Consider the following 20,537-nt stretch of genomic DNA (forward strand, 5'->3'; position numbering starts at 1 on the left):
AGAGATATAGATATATACGGTTGGCTATGCATCATTCATCTATCAATGAAGAGGTATTCCAGTCCTGACAATTTCCTTAATAATCCTCTATCATTTCTGCTCTTTTTTCCATTTAGATTTCTCTTTTCAATATACCCCCAAAATTCACCTACCCTTATCTTTCTGACTTTCCTCTGTTTTAATCTGTCATGTCTCCCTTCCCTCTCATTCTTGATAATTTATTTTCTTTTTCTTATGAATGGTCATTGCTTCAATCATATACAAATACAGCAAGATAGGGCAATAGAGTACAGTTAAATATGTATAGATGACCTAGAAATGGCATACATCATTATCTTGTCAGATGTGATGAAGAAGAGAATTAATATGTATCTTTCTTTTTTTTTAATCATGCAGACATATTTGACATAGAAAACGCTATCTTACAGCTATGTTAGATGTTTTGAGGGATGTTTCTGTTATTTTGCGTATCTTAATGAGTAAGACTTATGACTTCCTATAGGGAATTCAGATATACATGTATATCCTCAAACACTCATGAGTCGGAATATTTGAACAGGGTCAAAACAAAAGGACAATCCACTTTTTCTGTCTAAGCTCTGTAGTTATGAAATGAATGACAGGAGAAGACTTGTCAACAAGTAACCATCAAGTCAAATGCGTAAGCGTGCAAGATCTGTCTGTCTGACGCAGGCAGGTGGCAGCACCACCGAGTACGCTAAAAGAAGAAAATGCCTGCAGCAAAATTAATCGATGGGCAAACAATTCTTCTTTTCGCCCTTTATTCAGAGATTTATATTGTAATATCTTGCTTTTAATTTCCATGTCTCAGCACTTAGCAATGAATGCATGAAGATGAAGGAAGTATAGGAGGAGTAGGCGCTTTATACAAAGAGGCGATCAAAGGAGGGATTTTAGTCGTGTTATTTCTTGCTTTGTGCACTTTGTTGAAAGGTACGAAGGAAGAAAGAGAGGGAGAGGGAATTGATATGAGATGGTGGAAGAGGGGTTGGGCATGGGAGACTTGAGATGGTGATAGATATGAGTGTTTTGAATGTTATTTGGGTAGGGGGGAGAGAGAGACAGTTGTGCAGGTATTGGATGCGGACAATTGTGCGAGTGTGTTTTCATGGCCGTGGTTTGTAAGAGGCGAGTACTCTGATTGGTGTGCCTCACTGTACATGACATATCAGTTCAAGATTTTGGAAGGACTCTGTACCACCATTGTCTGTTCATGGCGTCAAATTTGAGGATGCTATAAAGATTCAGTATTTCTTAGTAGTTTAGAAGGGATACTGATTGAATAATCCCTGTAGTTATTCATTTATTTTGACGGACTGTCTATATTGAATTGAGATGATGAATCATGGCCAAAGTACTGTACCTGCAAAAAAAGGACATAAGCTGATCTGTTTAACAAAGAAACAAAGAAGCAAATAACCGTTTGCTTAGTTTCTCATCCATAGTTAAGCTGAATATTCATGCTGTTGATATATACTTCTGACATTATCAAGAGAGAATAAATGCTGTTTGAGATTAACTACCTACCGCAAGCAATGAATATTCCAGTTATGATGACTGTTTCTGCAAACGTTTTTATCCAATCTGAAAGTACCGGCCATGTGCCCTTTCCTAAAAGAAAACCAGAATACCTTCAAAGCCTGTTTGGCCGGAAGGGATTAGACCTCCCTGCATGGTCACTGACAGGTGGTTATCTCATCAAGCTCTCAACTAACATAAGAAAAAGGGGACCATGGGGGACCAACAGTCACCACTTATGCATTGTTTGCTATATAGAGGGCGCATGTAACTATAAGAAGTGCAGTGGGGCTTTAATTATCAACATCCACAAGAGGGCTGTGCATACAATGTACATCACCCTGCTGGCATTCTTGGAAGTGAGAACGCACCCATGAAGAGTGCATGAGCCGGGCCAGTAAGAACAACATATGGTGGTGTCAGATGCACTCTTGTTCCCTTGGTTCTTTGCCGACCAAGGGGGGAACTATTAAGGTGGCTGGATTGGAATGGTGGATTAACAGACTTCTGTCTTGGCTCTTGTCAAGATCCAATTCACATCATATTCTAAAATGAAGAATCTGAAGGTGATCGGGTAAAATCTGTCAGAAGTATGTAAAGGTCTGGCTTGCTTTGTAACAGTGTCGTGGTCGAGTGGATCATAAGGTCTGCGGTTCGAGTCCCGCCATGGCACTAGTGTCCTTTGGCAAGACATTAATCTACACTTGCCACGCTCCACCCCGGTGAAGTAAATGGGTACCTTGTAGGATTATTCCTTGAAATGCGCTGATAATGTTTAGGGAGATATGAGTTGGTCAGCTCTCTGTCTTTGCCTACAAACTGGCTGATCAGGCTACCAAACTGAGTCATGTTGAAAGGTCGGTCCCCAGATGTAAATAATCATATCTGATTGATAGACCTCTGTAAAAACCCAATTACACACACAACACAATATTAAACATTTTAGAAGCATAAAATTATTTGCCAGATTATACCCTCATATTTCATACTACCTCATCTTAATAGCTTTATTATCTTATGGGTGTGAAGTGGTCCCGGTAAGAGTTGGAATCGGGACCTTAGTGAGGGTGTCAGGGGGGTTAATCTCCCACTTTGGAAGGGTAAACACACTCTACCACTTGTGGTGGTATTGGGGCCAAAAGCTGGGGTAGGGGGTACAAACTTTCACCTCTCGGGTCTGAGGTAAGGTTGAAATTTCAAACGATCCAGGGGAGAAACCCCTGAACCACAGCTGTGCAGATCGCAGGAAACCCTGGTTGTTATTCTGTTCTATTGTTTTATTCTATTTTTGTTTCATTTGTAGAAAAGGGTCATTTTTCAACCCAATGTTGGTCTTATACATGTGTGTTCCTACTATTTTTCTAACTTTGGGTATACACTGTATGTGTCCTTTTTTTTATTTTTTTTAATATTTTGTTTCCATGTATGGGGTAGAGGCAATATTTTACAGACTGTCTCCTGAGTACTAAGGACTTCTGAGGTGTTGCATAAAGCAACATGTTACAAATTGTGGACATGGTTGTTCAGTGGCGGATCCAGGGGGGCCCGGGCCCCCCGGGCCCCCACCCCTGGTGAAAAAAAATGAGTAAAAACATGTTAATTTTACCTCTTTTTTTTAGATGGGCCCCCTCCCCTTGCGCCCAAGGGGAGGGGGTGTGATTTTTCAAATTTTTGAGGTAACAGCTCGATTCGCCCCTGTGGTTGTTAACTGTTTTCTTGTATATGAAGATGAATTGTGAAGAAGAAAGAAATTGAACCTTTCAGACTCGGACTAACTACACACAAATTTTAGGAGAGTATCACATAGGGTGTTTGGAAGAATATGCTGATATGTCTTGACATAAGATATAGCACTGAACTTCTATATTGAGACACCAAGGGTTGGAATCCCAGCATTGCATATATCCAGGAGAGGTAAATTGTGGGAAGAAATTTCATGAATGATTGAACTGTGTGGCTATAAAGGGAGGGTACCAAAAAATAATGAAGCTCATAATACACGGTTGAGTATGTCAACTTACAGTGTATCTAGTATACAGTCATTATCAATCTGAATATCAGTATTAATATTAATTGGGTTGATCGCTACCTGTGGACATGCTTCACAAGACGTGAACATTGCATTTGAAAATGGAGGTTGGTGTGATAGTGTGATACCATCCTGCTGAGATTCTTGCACATGAAGATGAAATGATGACAGCTTGGATGAGAGCAAGATTTACACCGGAGTGGCTGATGACAAGGACTAGATCATGCTTCCATGAGAAGGAAATGATAAATGTTTGCTTGGGATGACAAATTCTAACACTGCAGTATCGAGAACAATGTGTGTATACCGCGTGCCATCTCTAATCGCTTTTTGTACAAATGTATAGATGAATGTATGCGAGTGTTACTTTGATAATTTGTAAGATGCGTGTACGGGTACTGGTATATGTATTGCATTGGTTAGAGAGTGTGGCACAGAAATAGAGAAGATGACAGAAAGAAGGAGAAAGAGTGAGAGAGAGAGAGAAAGAGAGAGAGAGAAAGGGAGGGAGGGGGTAAGAGACAGAGAGAGAAAAAAAGGGGGAGGGGAAGGGGAAGGGAGGGGAAGGGAGATAAAGAACATCAAGAACATCAATGGAGTGCTACATGTGAAAAAAACAACTGAAACGAAAAAAATCAAAGAAAGGAGATGGGAGGAAGAAAAAGAGGAGAAAGAGAAAGGAGACACAAGAAAAGTGGCATAGAAAGAGGGAAGATGACAGAAAGTGAGAGAGAGAGAGAGAGAGAGAGAGAGAGAGATACGAGGGAGGGGTAAGAGAAAAGAAGAACGTTAATGGAGCGCCAGATATGAAAGAAACCATGGGAACAAAAAATATCAAAGAAAGGAAGAGGGAGGGGAAAAAGAGGTGAAAGAGAAAGGGGACACAAAGACGGGTGGCATAGAAAGAGAGAAGAAGGTTATGGAGGGAAAGAGAATGAGAACAAGACAGTTATGGATCAGCACCTACTATGTCATGAGCGCAAAACCAACAGATGGTTGAAACGTGATAGCGATAGCATTCTGAGATACACAAGCTGGGATGACTTTGCATCTTTTAAACATCTTATCGTAGGCTTGACTTCTGCGTTTTTATTTTCAAAGCATGGAGTAGATGCAAACATGTAATACTTGAAGGTTGGGTGTCATAATCACATATCTATTACCGTAAATCTTTGTTTATAATATTTTTTTATTTTTTTATTTTTTTTCATTTTGCCGACTCTGTAGGCAGCAAGTCAGGTCCGTGTTAAAAAACTCACGCGGGGAAGGACCTTTATTTCACTGCGTGGTGCAATTGAAGGCGATAATTTGTGCTTGTGAACTTGTCACTTATACCTGTGTATAAGACGCACACCCGACTTTCGAAAAAAAGCGGAAAAAAGGTGCGTCTCATACACAGAGATTTACGGTAAATGATTGATGAGTGTGGTATTCTTGTAAATGCTTGTCGTCCGGTACATATACATTTATGGAGGATCAAATTACAATGTACGGGTAGCTTTCATATTTTAACTGCATCCATGTATTAGAAAAGAACCGAATTGCATGAAAGAGCAATGCAGCCCTATCTTCCATTACAGTATTCATTTTCTACTTTCAATTCTTTATTCTCCGTATGCAGATACAGTCATCGCAATCAACGGTATTGTCTTCATTATCAAGACCATCATAGCATCAAGTAAGTCAGTCCCCTATTTTCTTCTCTTGATCTTACCATACCACCAAAGTTACAAACACACTATATCTTCCTTAGTTATGAACCTATTTTAAATTTCAAGGATTTATGGGGAGTTTCTGTTGGTCCAACTGCTTTTAGTACCAAAAGGGTTAATCATGCCCACAGATACAGAAGGGGATGGATTTAGTCTGAAGCTGTGTAGACTAGACCTTACTATCCTCCGGTCTACTAAGTTCCAAACTCAAATCAACAAAATCTTGAGATGGTTTTCCTTACGACTTGAAGCTGGGCTAGAATTGTCTTTACACTTGCCAAATGGATATAAAAACAACATTTAAAAGAGCAAAACACATTTCAACACACTGGATGACTCATATTCTTCTTGAAATGTTACATATGCATTTTCCAAATATTTTGCACAATTTTTTGGGGAAAACTGGAACACATGAAAAAAAATTCCAAAATACAAATTATCCACAGTTGGATCCACAGTGATTTGCACATGCTTTTTATTTGTCAATACAAGAAGAAGTTTTGTGTGCCATTCCTGCGATTTATCCTTTCTCCATATACGTGTATTGGAAATGAATGAAAGACGGGCTCTCGATCACGACATGACTCTGTTTTCAAGGAACTAATTCTTTCTCCGCATCTATGCCAAGCAGTGTTTATTGGTGTACAAATCAATAAACAAAACCCTGTACAAAGCCACTATGTCAGCGACGAAGCCTGCACACTATACATCAATCATTGAGTATTCCTCCCCTATAAATGTCACATTAGGCCTGTCTTCACTAGCTCCAGATTGCAAACTATCTTGCTATTTGAACTATCCCGATCGCAAAATTTCCAGCTAATTTGTGTCTTCATCAGCCCGAAGTTGCAATTAGCGGGATATTTGGTCGGGATTGTCTTCCCAAGATATCTTGGGATAGTTTGCAGAATATCCCACTATTTGGCAAAACATCCAGCTATTTATCCGGTGCGTCTTCACCAGACCGAAGACTTGCACTATGCGCGAACGCTGAGCAAAATATCTTGAGCTAATTTCTCAAGGTCGAGTTTTAAGTTTCGAGGTCGAATCTCAAGCTGATGAAGACGCGATCTGTAACTTCGGGATTATTTTCCAAATCAGAAATAGCGGGCTATTTGGCAATCTCGAGATGATGAAGACGCGCCTAAAGAAATCAAGAAGCAAGACAGGTCGGAAACTAGAGCAGGGAGAAGACACACTGCTTAGTCCCACCGCATTGGTATTGAATGGAGGGTATGGGATTAAGGGATTAGTAAATCCTAATCCATACAAATTGTGGGACTGTGATCTGACATGGCGGATTTAAGAATGGGGGGTAGTGGGCTTGAAATACTACCAAGATTTGATCGGGTTGTGGTATTGCGTGTGCTGCTATAATGGGAATTAATTAATTAGCTGCAATATAGATGAACGTTTGAAATATAGATCAAGGTACTTGAAATAGTGCACTAGTGAAGAAAAGTGTCCTCTGATGACATATTTGAACATACGGTACATATACAAGTGTTCATTCTACATGTTCAGTATTTGGGTATGTGATTAAACTTAATTAGTTTTGCTTTGAGCTTTTGCACATGGGAGACTCGGAGTTGCCAAATTTTGTTTACCTATCTAACAAATGTAGGTCATATTGTTGTTTTGAATGTTAGATGGATGTTAAAGCGGTTAATTTGGATGAAGATCGCAAGATTGGGTGGTCTTTGTTCAAAGGTAGAGAACAAGTTACGTAGCTTATACAAGGGTTTTATGTACAATGGACTTACCAAACAAAACTCCATTACCTGAGCAATTATTGGTTAACATATAAATTTTACCATTCGTAAGAAGCGAATATCAAATTAATTTCATACCAAAGGGTTCTTATGCTTACCTTATTTCAGCTTTTACCCATCACTTTCTTCCCCTCCACCTAAAATAAAAGAGGGAAAAAAGTGCAATCAAGTTAAAAACAAACTGCTAGATGTAGTATGCTTTGCTCTGTTGGGTTGCCAAAGTTTGTTTACCTTTCTGACAAATGTAGGTCATATTGTTGTTTTGAATGTTATGTACTGGTACATGATAACTTGATCAATTTGGTTGATAATTGGATGATTCTGAAATTTTAAGACTCATTATTAGTTTTGATATATAGGGTAAGAGATTCGCTACCACTCCATATAATTAACCTTGACCTATATTGTTGATGATGATTCTTGTTTTTAAGTGTAATTCTAAGTAAGAGTCAATGGCCTTACCAAATGATGCAGCAAACTCTTTATATGTACATATACACCTGAAATCTTCTCTGCACTCACTGTCTATGCATGGTGGTGGAAAAGTAAGATCTTATTTGAGTAATAACTCAATCCGTCAGCGCTCATCAGCCTTTTGTGATACCTGCCTCTGCGATCAATCAAGGTGGGATTTGTTGGAGGAAGGTGACAATTGTCCGTAACTGAATAAACATTAAACTCTGAAGCGAGAGGAAAACTCACCAGCGTCGACGGCATGGGGTTGTTGAACCCACGTTCGATGACGCCGCAAAATAAGCGCTGCTTAAATGCTTCATGGAGTCATACAAATCAAGTCCTGCCCCCCCCCCCCCTTGAATCCTATCTCGCGAAATTTTGTCAAAGGAACATATAAGACTGTAGGAAAGGAGATGAGTTTAGCTTAAGTTTTAGCTGTTGTTCTGAGGCTTCGACCAATCAGCTCGTTGCTGTGGGGAGTCGGCTAATCCGCTTCGGACCGAATCTTGATCCAGCATCCGTCGTCGGGCGCTGATCCTATCCCAACAATCCCTGCGACCCCTGTTGACCTCACACTTCCTCTTGGTAACCCCCGAGTGTGGCGGGGAGATTAGGAACATGGACGAGAAGGTCTCTATTAGAACTCATTTAACACGATCTGCATTTCCAGTGTGGGAAATTCATGGTGTTAAAGGGAGTCATTACAATCAATTTCCATGTCTGTGCCATTTTGAGTTTGGGAAGAGAAATTTATAATGATGGTCATTCACTTTAATGCTGATTTTATTTGCTATTGTGTATCACACCCCAACCTGTTATGATTTTTCATTAGAAAAAATTGGGACAGTCATGTACATGTGTATTCACAGAATGGTATGTAGTAAGTCTATATTCTTCATCTGAAAGAAAAGAAAGAAACAGCAGTTTGATAAATCATGCGATAATGTTAGAATGCTGAATGCAGTAGAATTGAATTAGTGAAGAAAACTGATATGCTCAACATCTTGTTTTCCCTTCTCTCTCTCTCTCTCTCTCTCTCTCTCTCTCTCTCTCTCTCTCTCTCTCTCTCTTCCCTTCCTCTTTATGTCTCTCTATCTCCTCTCCACATCTCTCTATCTCCTTCCTTCTTTCTATTTCTCTATCTCCTCACTCTTCCTCACGCTCTCTCCCCCTCACTCTCACTCCTTCTTTCTTTCTTTTCTTTCTTTTCTTTTTTGTCTTTTCATACAATATACCATATTTCTCTTCCCCTATATTTTCAGAACACACATTTCCAGAACAATATAACGTTGCTTGGTACGACTGGTTTTTTGTTGGATGTAAGTAAAAGAGTCTTTTTTTTATTCCCTCAAATTTATTTTTAGAAAAAAAATCTATACATGTAGTTTAGTTTAGCATAGTATAAGAGGACAGTATTGATGGAGTCCTATTTATAATTGGAAAGTACAAAAAGCCATATTGGGCTGGAAAAAAAGGGGAAAATGTGAAATTTATTAATTTTTTAAAGAGCTCTTTTTAAGTTTTGTATCAAATAACATGCCTTATATGGTCAGTTTGTCAGTGTTTTAGAATAGCATTAACAATATTTCTGTAGAAGATGAACATGGATGTTACATAAGGATGTAGCAGCAAAGATTAGAGATCTTGTCAATCTTGTGTTTTAAGGAATCATCAAGATGAAATGACTTTGACTAACTATCTATTGTGAGGAAATTATTGACATCGCGTTACAATTCATGTTTCATTTTGTTCCTTTTGCCTCCCCCCCCCCCCCCTCTCTCTCTCTCTCTCTCTCTCTCTCTTTCAGTTTATTGCATGGAGGCCTTTCTAAAGATTCTTGGTTTTGGACCGAGGGGTTACTTCACTTTGGGCTGGAATCTGTAAGTTACATGTTTGTATGATACAACAATATTTTTTTTTAAAGTTGCATATAATTATAGAGATTGATATACTTTTATACAATTCACACCTAGATCCCAATAAAATGATTTTTCAACGCGGTCGTGTGTGATTCATTTATTGAGAGTATGCCACATGTTTTTACCTGCTATAGTTTTCAGTACTATCCAACATTTGTTACGTATGCGATGCTTTAAACTTGGGATTTATTTGTCAGCACTGGCATACTGATGGGGGCCAATAAAATTCAAACATGGTTTATTTTTAATTCGATATTCATGATTTACAAATGTTGATGAAATGACATGATTTTCCAAGTTTTTTCCTTCTCACTTCTGTCCATTATGCCACCTGTCGGTGATGTAGATTCTTGAATGTTTATGTTTAATTATAACTATTTGTAAAGAGCTCTTCATAAGAAAAGCAAATTTTCTTTACCATATTCTGCTTATACACAGTCTATTTATCTTTGATGTTAACCTTCATGTTTATTGTGTTTCTGTAGGTTTGACTTCATCATCACAGTCACAGCCTTCATTGGTGTCGTCACACAAGCGGCAGACAAAAACTTCCAGTATATCATTATATTGAGACCTATTAGGTTATTAAGGTGAGCTGGAATTAGTGATGCACCCTTCATACAGTGCATGAGCCCCTCATACTTTGAAGGAGAAAAATACACTTCATCTCCCCTTCCCCATACTCTTCTCTTTAAAAAAATAAGATTTGCACTTTTAAAAATAAGTTTAAATTGAATTTTTCTAGTAGATATTGTTTGATTTTTGTCTCCTGTGATGTAAAAAAACAAACATAATTTGCAAAATTAACCCTTGTAAGCGCTATTTTAAAGCTAAATATTGTTTTTGTATTATTAGAAATGGAACATTTATATATTTTAAATACTGTTATTTATTCTATGTGCCAATTATGACAAGGCACAGTTGTTTCGCTGGGTCCTTTATGAAGTTGTCCCCAAGAGGGCAGTATTACACTTTGTTTGTGCAGAAATCAGACTCCATCTGAAGTATTTGACTCAAAGGTGTAATAATTTATGAATATCAAAGAATTTCACTGATATGAAATTATATTGATGTGATTATTCTTTTTTTCTTTTTTCCCCATAGAATATTCAAGATTAATAAGAGATATCGTGATGTATTTGGGACACTATATGAACTGACACCACGAATGGCAAGGTAATTAAATTCATCTTTGTCTGCATGTGTAAAGATAAAACACTTTGATAACAAAGCTTAAGAGTTAAAACTAGTATTAAGCTGGCATATTGTAAAATTAAGAGAGTAGACTTTTTGTGGTTTACTGTAGCTGTTACTTCCTATATCAAAGCTTTTGAATTTGTTAATTGGTTTTCATTTTTAGACAGTAATTTGTATATTTAATAGCAAACCAGTATTATAAGAAAACAAACAACAACAACAAACTGCACCTACATGAAACATTCCCCCAGCATCTTTTGCGTCCCATTGTCATTGTTTACTCTTAAAGCCATACTATACTAGAGGCGCTCCTCTAGTGCCATCTCAGGTCAGCCGTAGCAGTATGGTCATTTAAAGACACTCAGTAGTCAGCTCTCATGGGAAATTCGACACTGTTCGGGTGTTTACCTAATAAATGGTGTTATCAATCACCAGGGTAAGCCTTGAGTTTTATGACCAGTAGACCTTATGTAATGCTTGCTTTTCCCTCACCGAGTCTTGACTGGCCAACGGGTTTGCTGTGTGCAGATTTGTACTTAATGGTATTTCCACCAAGTCTGGTGTCAGCGAATTATGGCCTTCTCAGTGCACATGGAAACTGACGTGTGACTCTCTTTAACTCGCTTCCTCTCTAGCTGCTATTGGTTCTTTTTTATTTTTGGTCACTTCAAGGTACATTGATATTATTGACAAATGATTCACACACCAGTGATAATGAGCATTTGATTACATAATGCATTGAACATTATACAGCTTATTAACATATCAAAAGTCTTTCTTTTCTTATCTGACATTGGGCCATGCCCTGCCACCTGCTGTCATGGGCAGCTTTTTTCTCATTACGTATAGCAATGTATCTCTCCATTTTGTACGATTTAATTAATAATGAAATGAAGTTAGAAATATTGTTCTTGCTATTGGTTCTTGCATAGAGTCCTCTGTCTGCGATATTGAAAATTAGGTATTAGGTTAAGCACTGTTGGCAAGTTGACCATGAGATGGCACTGTGCAATAAACTGTATGCTAGGGCAGACTCTTCATCAGTCCAGTATTGCTTTAATACTGTTGCTGATTGAACTTGACATGTTAACTTTCAATTGACCTGATAAATCGTCGCTGTTTTCACGAAGTGACGGTAGTGAAAAAAAATTGCATTCACTTTGCGTTACGATTTTCCTCACTACCGTCACTTCGTGAAAACAAGGACGAAATGGTGATATTGCTTGGACATGAAGTATTTAATTTTGATTTATATCATTTTATTCCTGTCAGTGTTGGGGTCTGTCTGCTCATTATATATTACTTCTATGCTATCGTTGGAATGGAGTTCTTTGCTGAATCTCAACTGGAGAACTGCTGCAGGTCAGTGCTGTCATTAATCATACTTTCGTTTACGTCCTATAGCAACAATTGCTATTAACTTTTACACTGGTGTACTGATCGGGAGGGGGGGGGGGGGCTTAGGGGGCAATTGACCCCCAAAATAAAATTCAAATATGATTTATTTCTAACTCGATACCATTGATTTAGAAATGTTGCTGAAATGATATGATTTTCTGGGATTTTTTCTCATTTTTTGTCAATTATACTCTTTATGCGTTTATTGGAAAATGACAAATTACCAAATTTACAGTGAGGCAAAAGGTATGCTTATTTAAAAGCCTACATATCAGGGGCCTATGGAACAGCAGGGAGCCCCCCATCACTTTTTTTTAAAAGTATGTTAAAGAGAAATAAAAAGGAAGAATAGTTGCCTGCCAGTGTCACAAATGAGGTATCAAAATATGCTCATCTGACCGTATTCAAACGCCTAAGACCCCTGAGCATTTCAATTCGCATTTATATCATTCTCGATTAAAAATGACATTGAGCGAAATATACAAAAATAATTCATAAACAAATTTAGAAAATGAAATGGGGAACTACATAAATAAAGCCCTTAGGCATTGTACAAGCATAGACCCCATCAAAGGCTCTGACGCAGGCCCCTGGATGCTAATCTGACCCTAATTTAATGCCTAAAACCCTTGAGCTTCATGAATCTCAGCCCCCTGGATCCAGAGCCAATTAGTGACCTGCCAGTGTCACAAATAAGGTATCAAAATATACTCAGCTGACCCTGCCGGGGTTTTGCCTCTCGACCCCAAGCCAATTTACGCTCTACTTACTTCGCTTGCTAAGCTCTTCCTGACCCCCCCCCCCTTCCTCACTTTGAACAGTCTTTCGTGGGGCCTTCATGTAAGTTTTTGTCCTAATGTAATGTTGATGATAATTGGACCTTGTGGATTTGAATCAATAAACTTGAAAACCTGTACCATATAAGAGTGGTGGTGATGCAATTTTTTTTTCTGCCCCCCCCCCATTTTTTTTTGCTAAGTACGCCTCTGAGCTTTTACATCATCAACTATACGGTAGGGTTAGTGCTTTAGGTTAATTTAAAACCAGGTAAGTTTACATTCATGACACTTTCATGACAAGTGGTCCAGATTCAAGTAAGTTCATTACTTTGCAATTCTAGTATGTTATTACATGTCCTACTTTTCTAGCTTTCCTTAAATTTATTTTCAATTGCATTTACAGGAATGATACTTTTGCAGACTATTACAGCAACTCATCAAGATACAAAGATTATTTCTACCTAAATAACTTTGATGATATACTGAGGAGTTATGGTAAGCAATCAATTGTTTTCCAAAGCCATGTATTATAAAACTTTAACCCAGTGTGAAAATACTGATCAATCCCAAGTCTTCATTGAATGCAATCATACTGGCAGAAAATTTCCAATGAATTTTGATTTCTGGAATTATTTTGGTACTTTGGTTAAGTTAGACTGCAAATTTATTGAAAACGTACTAGTGAAATTTCTGGCTGGGACCACTTTACAGCTAGATGTACATGTATGTACAGCTTATCTATGAATCCTGATTGTGCACTTTTCTAACACGCATTAATTGTAGCGATAAAAATCCTGGTACCTGTAGTTGGTAGAATGTGTATTTTTGCAATCGCTTTGTGATTTTGAGGAATACTTGCAATTTTGGTGTACTTATAATTCAGATTCAGAATCAAATTTTATTGTCCATGTTAAAAAACACGGAAATTTGGCCTCCACATATATAATGGAATTGAGATGATAGATAAATGATAGATTAGCATTATTTACAATATGTAAGAGCCAGATGGTATGCATGAAGTTTGTTATGATTTACAGTATGTACTTCTAGGATGGTTACCTGTTAGTAATGTAATTTACTAGTATGATGCGTCTAATCTTTATCTTTAGGCAATTTTGATATACCTTCTTTTTCTCTTGCAGTAACATTATTTGAATTGACTGTTGTCAACAACTGGCATATTATAATGGTGAGTAGTAATTCAGATTTTACTCTATGTGTATATATATATTTTGTCTTGCTTCTGTGGTCAAGATAAATTTAGCCACTAACTGTATATAAATCTTTATGATGTCCCACAATTGAGCTTTTCAGTTTTCCAAAAAATCACTAATTTTTTCAGCATGGGAAGGGCTGATTTTTTCAAAAATAGTCATTAGCTCTCTCGGCTAAATCGTATCAAAGCCTCTTTCTTCTTCTGTTTCAGGGAGGATATGCATCAGCTGTATCAGAATGGAGCAGAATATACTTCTTTCTCTTCTACCTATCTAGCATGGTAAGTTAAACTGCTCTCTCAATAGATATTCATATAAATTCTCAATTCTCGCTATCGCGAATATATAAAAAATACCCATATGTAACATTCAGCCCCCATTATTGATCCATATTTTCCACTCTCCACCCAGGTGTAAATGGGTACCTGATATACTAGAGCCTTACTTATTTTGCCGCTCAGCTCAGGGTTGTAATAATGGAAAACATCAGGAGCATCAGTATCGGCTTTTAAAATGTTCTCTCTTTTTTTTCTTTTTTTTTTCAACGTTAAAAAAAAAAAATGTGTAATGAATAAAAAAAATATGTATTAAAGCGATCAAAACTGAGAAATGTTAGCCCAAAGAGGGAGAAAAAAAAAGAGTATAAAAACAAAAAAAGATTTCTGACCGACAGACTCATGTTTTGGCACCTAAAGGGCAATACAACATTTTTTTTTTAGGCCTTATTATCATATGATATTGCTGTCATTTTGATCTTCTGCAGCTCCATCTCAGTGGATGCCAAAGGTTCACTTACTTCTCATTTCAATGTTAATGTTTGGTATGCGTTTCATCTTGCAGGTGGTTGTCACCATAGTGGTAGCATTCATCCTAGAAGCCTTCCTCTTTAGGATACAGTACCACCAAAGAAAAGCAGAACAGACAGATGAGAATCAGGTCGATGATGGGGAATGTAAGTCTTCATGGGGGTTCCTCAAGATTAGAGCGCTTTCGCAAACACAACGGAAGCAAAGGCGACGGGAGAATTACGGCGATACAGCTCTTCCGTCGCGAATGAACGTTATCATGCCCGCATACGGTCGTGAAAATCAACAAGACAGAGAAAATTCTGGTTCGCGCATGCGCAGATTGTTTTTTCACTCATGTTACCATCTTTGCGAAAGCGCCTTGTTGTTTGGTTGTTGATCCATTTATCAAATGTATAATTATTGTCCTGAAATGCACTGTAACTTGGGGGAATGAATGAATCAGTCAGTCAGTTAGTCAGTTAGTCAGTCTACAATCAATTGATCAATCAATCAACCAATTCAATCAATCAAAATGAATCTAGCAACATTTTTTCAAAGAAAATGAGGGATAGAGCAGCCTAGGTACATGTATATAGAAAAGTTCAAGGTTAAATATTATGGATGTCCATGTATACGCTACGCACGAATCATATCATTGGATTGTGTATAAATACCAAGAGGATAAGATGCCTTATAAGATCTCCTAAATGGAGGGAATCTAATTTTGGTGGGATACCACCAAAGAAGACCTGAGCCAACAGGAGAGAGTCAGGCTGATGATGGGGAATGTAAGGGTTTACCTTTTAGACTGTTTTATCATTGGCCATCATATCACATAGTCCCATTCAGAGGTAAGATGGTGAACAGGTTAAATGAAACCACCCACCGTTTAAAATTTAATTAAATTGTGTAATGCCCATTTCTCTATCGCCTAATAGACTGATCAGTGAGCACACAGAGAAGCCATTAGTGCAGGCAGCTTTAAAACAAATTGGGAGCTTCTCTTTAAAAAAAAAATCAGTACAGTGAAACCTATATATATATATATACATATATATGAAGACCACCAAAGGAAAACGTGAAAAGTGGTCTTTATGTACAGGTACCTTTAGTACAGGTTTCAATGAGAAACCTTCAAGGAAAAAAATTGGTCTTTACAGACAGATGGTCTTTCTACACAAGTGGTTGCTAAATCAGGTTTGACTACAGTTTGCAGTCATTTGTACCATACAATACCAGCAAACTGGTCTATTAGAAGGTTTTCATTTTAGTCTGCCTCTGGCTAAAAATCAAATTTATATTGTTTTCTTCCCTTACTCTTACAGCTGAATCAATTGTTGAGGTGTCCATGAGCCTGACTGCCGTCGAAGTGGATGATTTCTTCCCCAGAGCTCGGGCAGACGTGAACCTCTCCCTCCTGCTGGGTACCCTTCATAGAGGGGTAAGTATGCAGTATTAAAATCATGTTCACCCATCACAGAAGAAAGATGGGGGGGGGGATATTGTAGAGAGAAATTATTGCCCCTTCATTTGTGAGAAAGTTGTGACTGTTTGAAAGTGAGAGCATAAAAGGGCAGTCCAACATTTCTAACTTGTTTGGTTTTGTAAAAACAGCGAGAAGTAGAGAGCAATAGAGAGATATATGTTAGTTTGAAAGAAACAGGACAAAAAGTTAGAATGCTTTGAATTGGAGGTTGCTATCCTATGTTAATGTGTAATGTAAATTCTGTCATTTGGCTGTAACAGAATTGGGGAAACTCTTCTGTTTGTTTGAAATAGGAATCTCAATTTCATTTCAGAGAAACTTTCCCTCACTGCTTTTAAGATATGTTAAAGATCCAAATTTGTTATAATGTACGTCCTCCATAAAAAGTCCTGCTCAGCATCGACATTAGGCCATTAAACAAAAAAAATTGTGTATAGCATCCCCGTCCGCTTCCTTTGGGGAGGGCCGCCTCCTTTTTTTTAAAATAATTTTTTATAATTTTCTTTTCTTTGCCCGACTGTCAGGGAAATTATACCGAGTGGCTATTTTGAGCGGCCATTTTGAAAAAGAAAAAAAAGGGCCTCCTCCTTCCCATTTTTCAAAAAGGCAGGTCGCTAAACATGTTTTGTTTTTTTATTTGGCCTTATAGAAATATGTCATTCTGTCATTTCATGGGTAGGAGCAGATTGGGGAGTTATTTGTCATTGCATCACAGTGACCTTATCATTTCACAGACATGAAAATCATGTTTGTGGAGGGATATCTCTTCGGAACTATTCACTATAAGGTTGGATTTCCCTTTAAAGATTTTAGCCATTGTGTATGAATACATCCTCCTTCGCTTAACCAAGCAAAATGTGACTTCTTGTATTAAAAGGGCTTTTCAAAGCAAAGAAAAGACAGGAAGTGTGTAAATACAATAGAACAGCAAGACAAGGAGATTCAGTGGTAAAATCTAAGAGAGCTTTTGTAAGGAAGTTGGTTATTTGATCAAGGGATTAATGGCAAGAAGTTCATTGTGATCATCACACAATAGCATGTGTGATTACCACGTTATCTTATGTACAAGAACTTATTTTGTTAGTGGTACCCTTTTCTTCACCTGGATTCCATTGTCACGACATGTACCTGGGGAAATTCTGTTATATCCTCATTTGTGTATGCCTCATATAGCCGCCCACATGTTGAGTTGTTTTTAAAATATGTCAGTATTTAATGTTACTTGATGTTCTTTGTATTTTTATTTGTGTTACTTTATTTCCTGGCATTTTAGTATCATATGAATATTTCTCATTTGATTAAATACATGCATGCATGTAGCTTAAATTTATCACCCAAAGCTACCGTAAATCTCCATGTATAAGACGCACCTGTGTATAAGGCACACCCCGATATGTGCTTGTGAACTTGTCACAAATATTAGTAACAATGTCGTTTTTAGAAGAATGTGTAAGATCATTAATGTACCGGTAAATTAAAAACAGTAGAGTACCTAGGATAGAACCTTGTGGTACGCTATGTGTAATAGAAGAAAATTTGAGGAATTATTATTATAAACTACATAACGGTATTGAGATCTATTAGAAAGATTACTTTCAAACCAAGATGACTGACAAACTTGAGTGTTGTTGTAGTTTCTGAGTGGTGAGTCAACACACCGATTACTGAGCTGGGAGACATTGCCAGGCATAGCGCCGGGTGGAGGGGCATAAATCAAAACTTTATTTTTTTTTTGTACCTGTGTATAAGACGCACCCCCTACTTTCAATTTTTTTTGGTGGCAAAAAGGTGCGTCTTATACACAGAGTTTTACTGTACAGTCAATTCCTCTTAAAGTTACCTAACATTAATTGATTAAAGTCTTGTATTACTCCATGAAAATCACACTTTTCTATATTTTTACTGTACTTTTTTATATGTACAGAAGCTAGGAGTATTCAATGCTGATACCAAAATGTAACTCAACTCATGCAGAGCAAAAATAAAAATACTGAATGAAGAAATAAAAAGTCATTGAATTAACTGTCTACCTCACTTTGGACATGACATCATTAGGCCTTAAAAAAAAAGATGTTGTATTGATGTTGCCCTTTAGGTGCCAAAACATGGGTCAGTCGGTCAAAAAACTGATTCTTCTTTTTTTTCTTCCTCTTTTGACTGATATTTTTCGGTTTTGAATGCTTTAATATTTTTTCTCTAAAAAATGATAACAATAAAAAGCCAACCATAGATTTCAAGATTTTTGGGTCGGTCGCAAGCCAAAGGGCAATACAACATCTTTTTTTTGAAGGCCTTATGGAAGCTATATCATTTCTTAGGTGCCAGTCTAACTCTCTAATGCACATGTATCATTTGATCCATAAACTGATTGTACATTCTTGTTCTCTCTTCTTTGAATGACTAGGGTATAATAGCATACAGAGGGACGAGGCAAAGGACCAAAGCTGACCTGAGCAAGACTATGTATGCTGAAGAAGTCAAGGTATTTTCAAATCAATCACATATTTAAGCCCCACTGCACTACTTATTACTTGCACCCTCTATATAGCAAACAATGCCTAAGCGGTGACCATTGGTCCCCCATGGTCCCCTTTTTCCTTATGTTAATTGTGAGATGATTTGATGAGATAACCACCTGTCAGTGACCAGCAGGGTGGTCTCATCCCTCCTGGCCAAACTAGTGCAGATAGGCTTTAAGTTGAATAAAAGATACTTATACCAAAATCAGTTTGTTAAAAAAGGATATTTAGAAAGGTGTGTAGTAATGACAAACAAGGTCCTCATCGAAGCATTTGTGACACCTATGGTATCAGGCATTAGGAATTTTCTAAAAAGAATACCAAGAGCAAACTCTCTCCTGACAAGGGTATCAACAAAGATAATAAATACGACTACACATTTGAATGTATATTGCTTAAAAATACATAGTTACTTTGTTTGTAATACAAGCCTGATAATTTGCCAATTTAAATTGGTTTCTCAATTTTCGTCCTGATTTTTTTTTTTTTTTTGAGGGGGGGGGGGGGTTTATTTTCATCATGATTTTTTTTCTAAAAAAAAGGATAGTCCCTGAGTCCTGAGATCGATGTGAATCCTGTTTAAAATTAGGGGGGTGAGGTGCCGTTTTTTCATGACTTGCTTGAGCGCCTAACTCAAACGCTTTGCACCTTGGTTCGTGTGGAATTCTAAAACTCTAAAACTCTTTTTTTTTCACTCTCACTAAAACCCTTTTCTTGTTACTCTCACTATCCCACCTGATCACAGGAATGGATCAAGGAAGCCGACAGAGAGCACCACGAAGATCTCCAGAACTTTGTCCGTCAGATGAGCCGAAACACCCTCCTCACCGAGCTAGGCGACTCCACCGCCACCACCCCGACCGACGACGATGGGCCCACGCCCACGGGCTCGCCCCTCGTCCAACCGTCCACCGCCACTGCCATGCCTGCGAGGGTGAATCCGTTTCTAGGGAGGCCCGAGCCGACCTTGACCTCAAATCACCACACGCCAACTAAGGGCGAGCCAAGTATCAACAGAGTGGAGGGGCATGATGAGGAGGAAGACGATGATGATGATGATATTCTTGGAGATGAGTTATGAAATTAGGTTAACTTCTAGAAAGGTTAGGACTTCTAGAAAGTATTCATGTGGGTACAAAAGGCTTTTCAATAGACCATTGGCTGTCCAAGGCCCCATTTCACAAAACTTGTCATCAGTGACAAATGACAGTTTTTGAAAAAAAGTTTTTTGAAAAAAGGATCCTTAGAAGAAGACCATATGCTAGAGATTTTGGCTTGTGATTTGATTTTCCATTTGTCATCTATTTTGTTCAAGAAAATTAAACTCTGTCTAGTACTGACTTTAAAAAAAACACAACCAGACTGATTATGGAATCGTGGTTATGAATAACAATGCTCACTGCACTAGAATGTGCAGTGAGTAGAAATGTATTTATTGCAATTTACATCGAAACCTGTACATAAAGACATGAGTTACGAGGAAGGTGGTCCTTATAGGCAGGTTGTCTTTAAGTCAAAGTTTGTTTTAGTACAGGTTTCAATGAGGAAAGCTATCTAGCGAAACAGACATTATAGTCACTATAAATAGGTGGTTGCTAGCAGAACTGACTTCATGTATAGCAGGTATTTTATTGTGTTTTCTTTCTGAGCAGCCAATGAAATGGGTATTCAAATAGCCTATTATTTATTTATTAGAAAAGCTCTTGTGAGAAAATGTCAATCAATTTCT

The 20,537-nt window shown here is 37.7% G+C and overlaps 1 protein-coding gene across 2 annotated transcripts in view; it reads left to right on the forward strand.

Annotated features, from left to right (window-relative positions):
* TPC1 (two-pore calcium channel 1) overlaps positions 1-19,958 on the forward strand; it is a 48,964-nt gene extending 29,006 nt beyond the window's left edge. For both annotated transcript variants that reach the window (NM_001367565.1, NM_001144974.2), the window contains 13 exon segments: positions 5,190-5,246; positions 8,771-8,827; positions 9,316-9,388; positions 9,913-10,017; positions 10,532-10,603; positions 11,897-11,986; positions 13,205-13,296; positions 13,944-13,990; positions 14,228-14,296; positions 14,856-14,967; positions 16,129-16,244; positions 18,694-18,771; positions 19,554-19,958. In NM_001367565.1, coding sequence (NP_001354494.1) covers positions 5,190-5,246; positions 8,771-8,827; positions 9,316-9,388; positions 9,913-10,017; positions 10,532-10,603; positions 11,897-11,986; positions 13,205-13,296; positions 13,944-13,990; positions 14,228-14,296; positions 14,856-14,967; positions 16,129-16,244; positions 18,694-18,771; positions 19,554-19,889 — 1,304 coding nt within the window. In that variant the 3' untranslated portion in view covers positions 19,890-19,958.
* Positions 19,959-20,537: the final 579 nt, after the last annotated feature.

Source organism: Strongylocentrotus purpuratus, unplaced genomic scaffold (assembly GCF_000002235.5).
Source record: "Strongylocentrotus purpuratus isolate Spur 01 unplaced genomic scaffold, Spur_5.0 spur5_scaffold_2, whole genome shotgun sequence".
Taxonomy (NCBI): domain Eukaryota; kingdom Metazoa; phylum Echinodermata; class Echinoidea; order Camarodonta; family Strongylocentrotidae; genus Strongylocentrotus; species Strongylocentrotus purpuratus.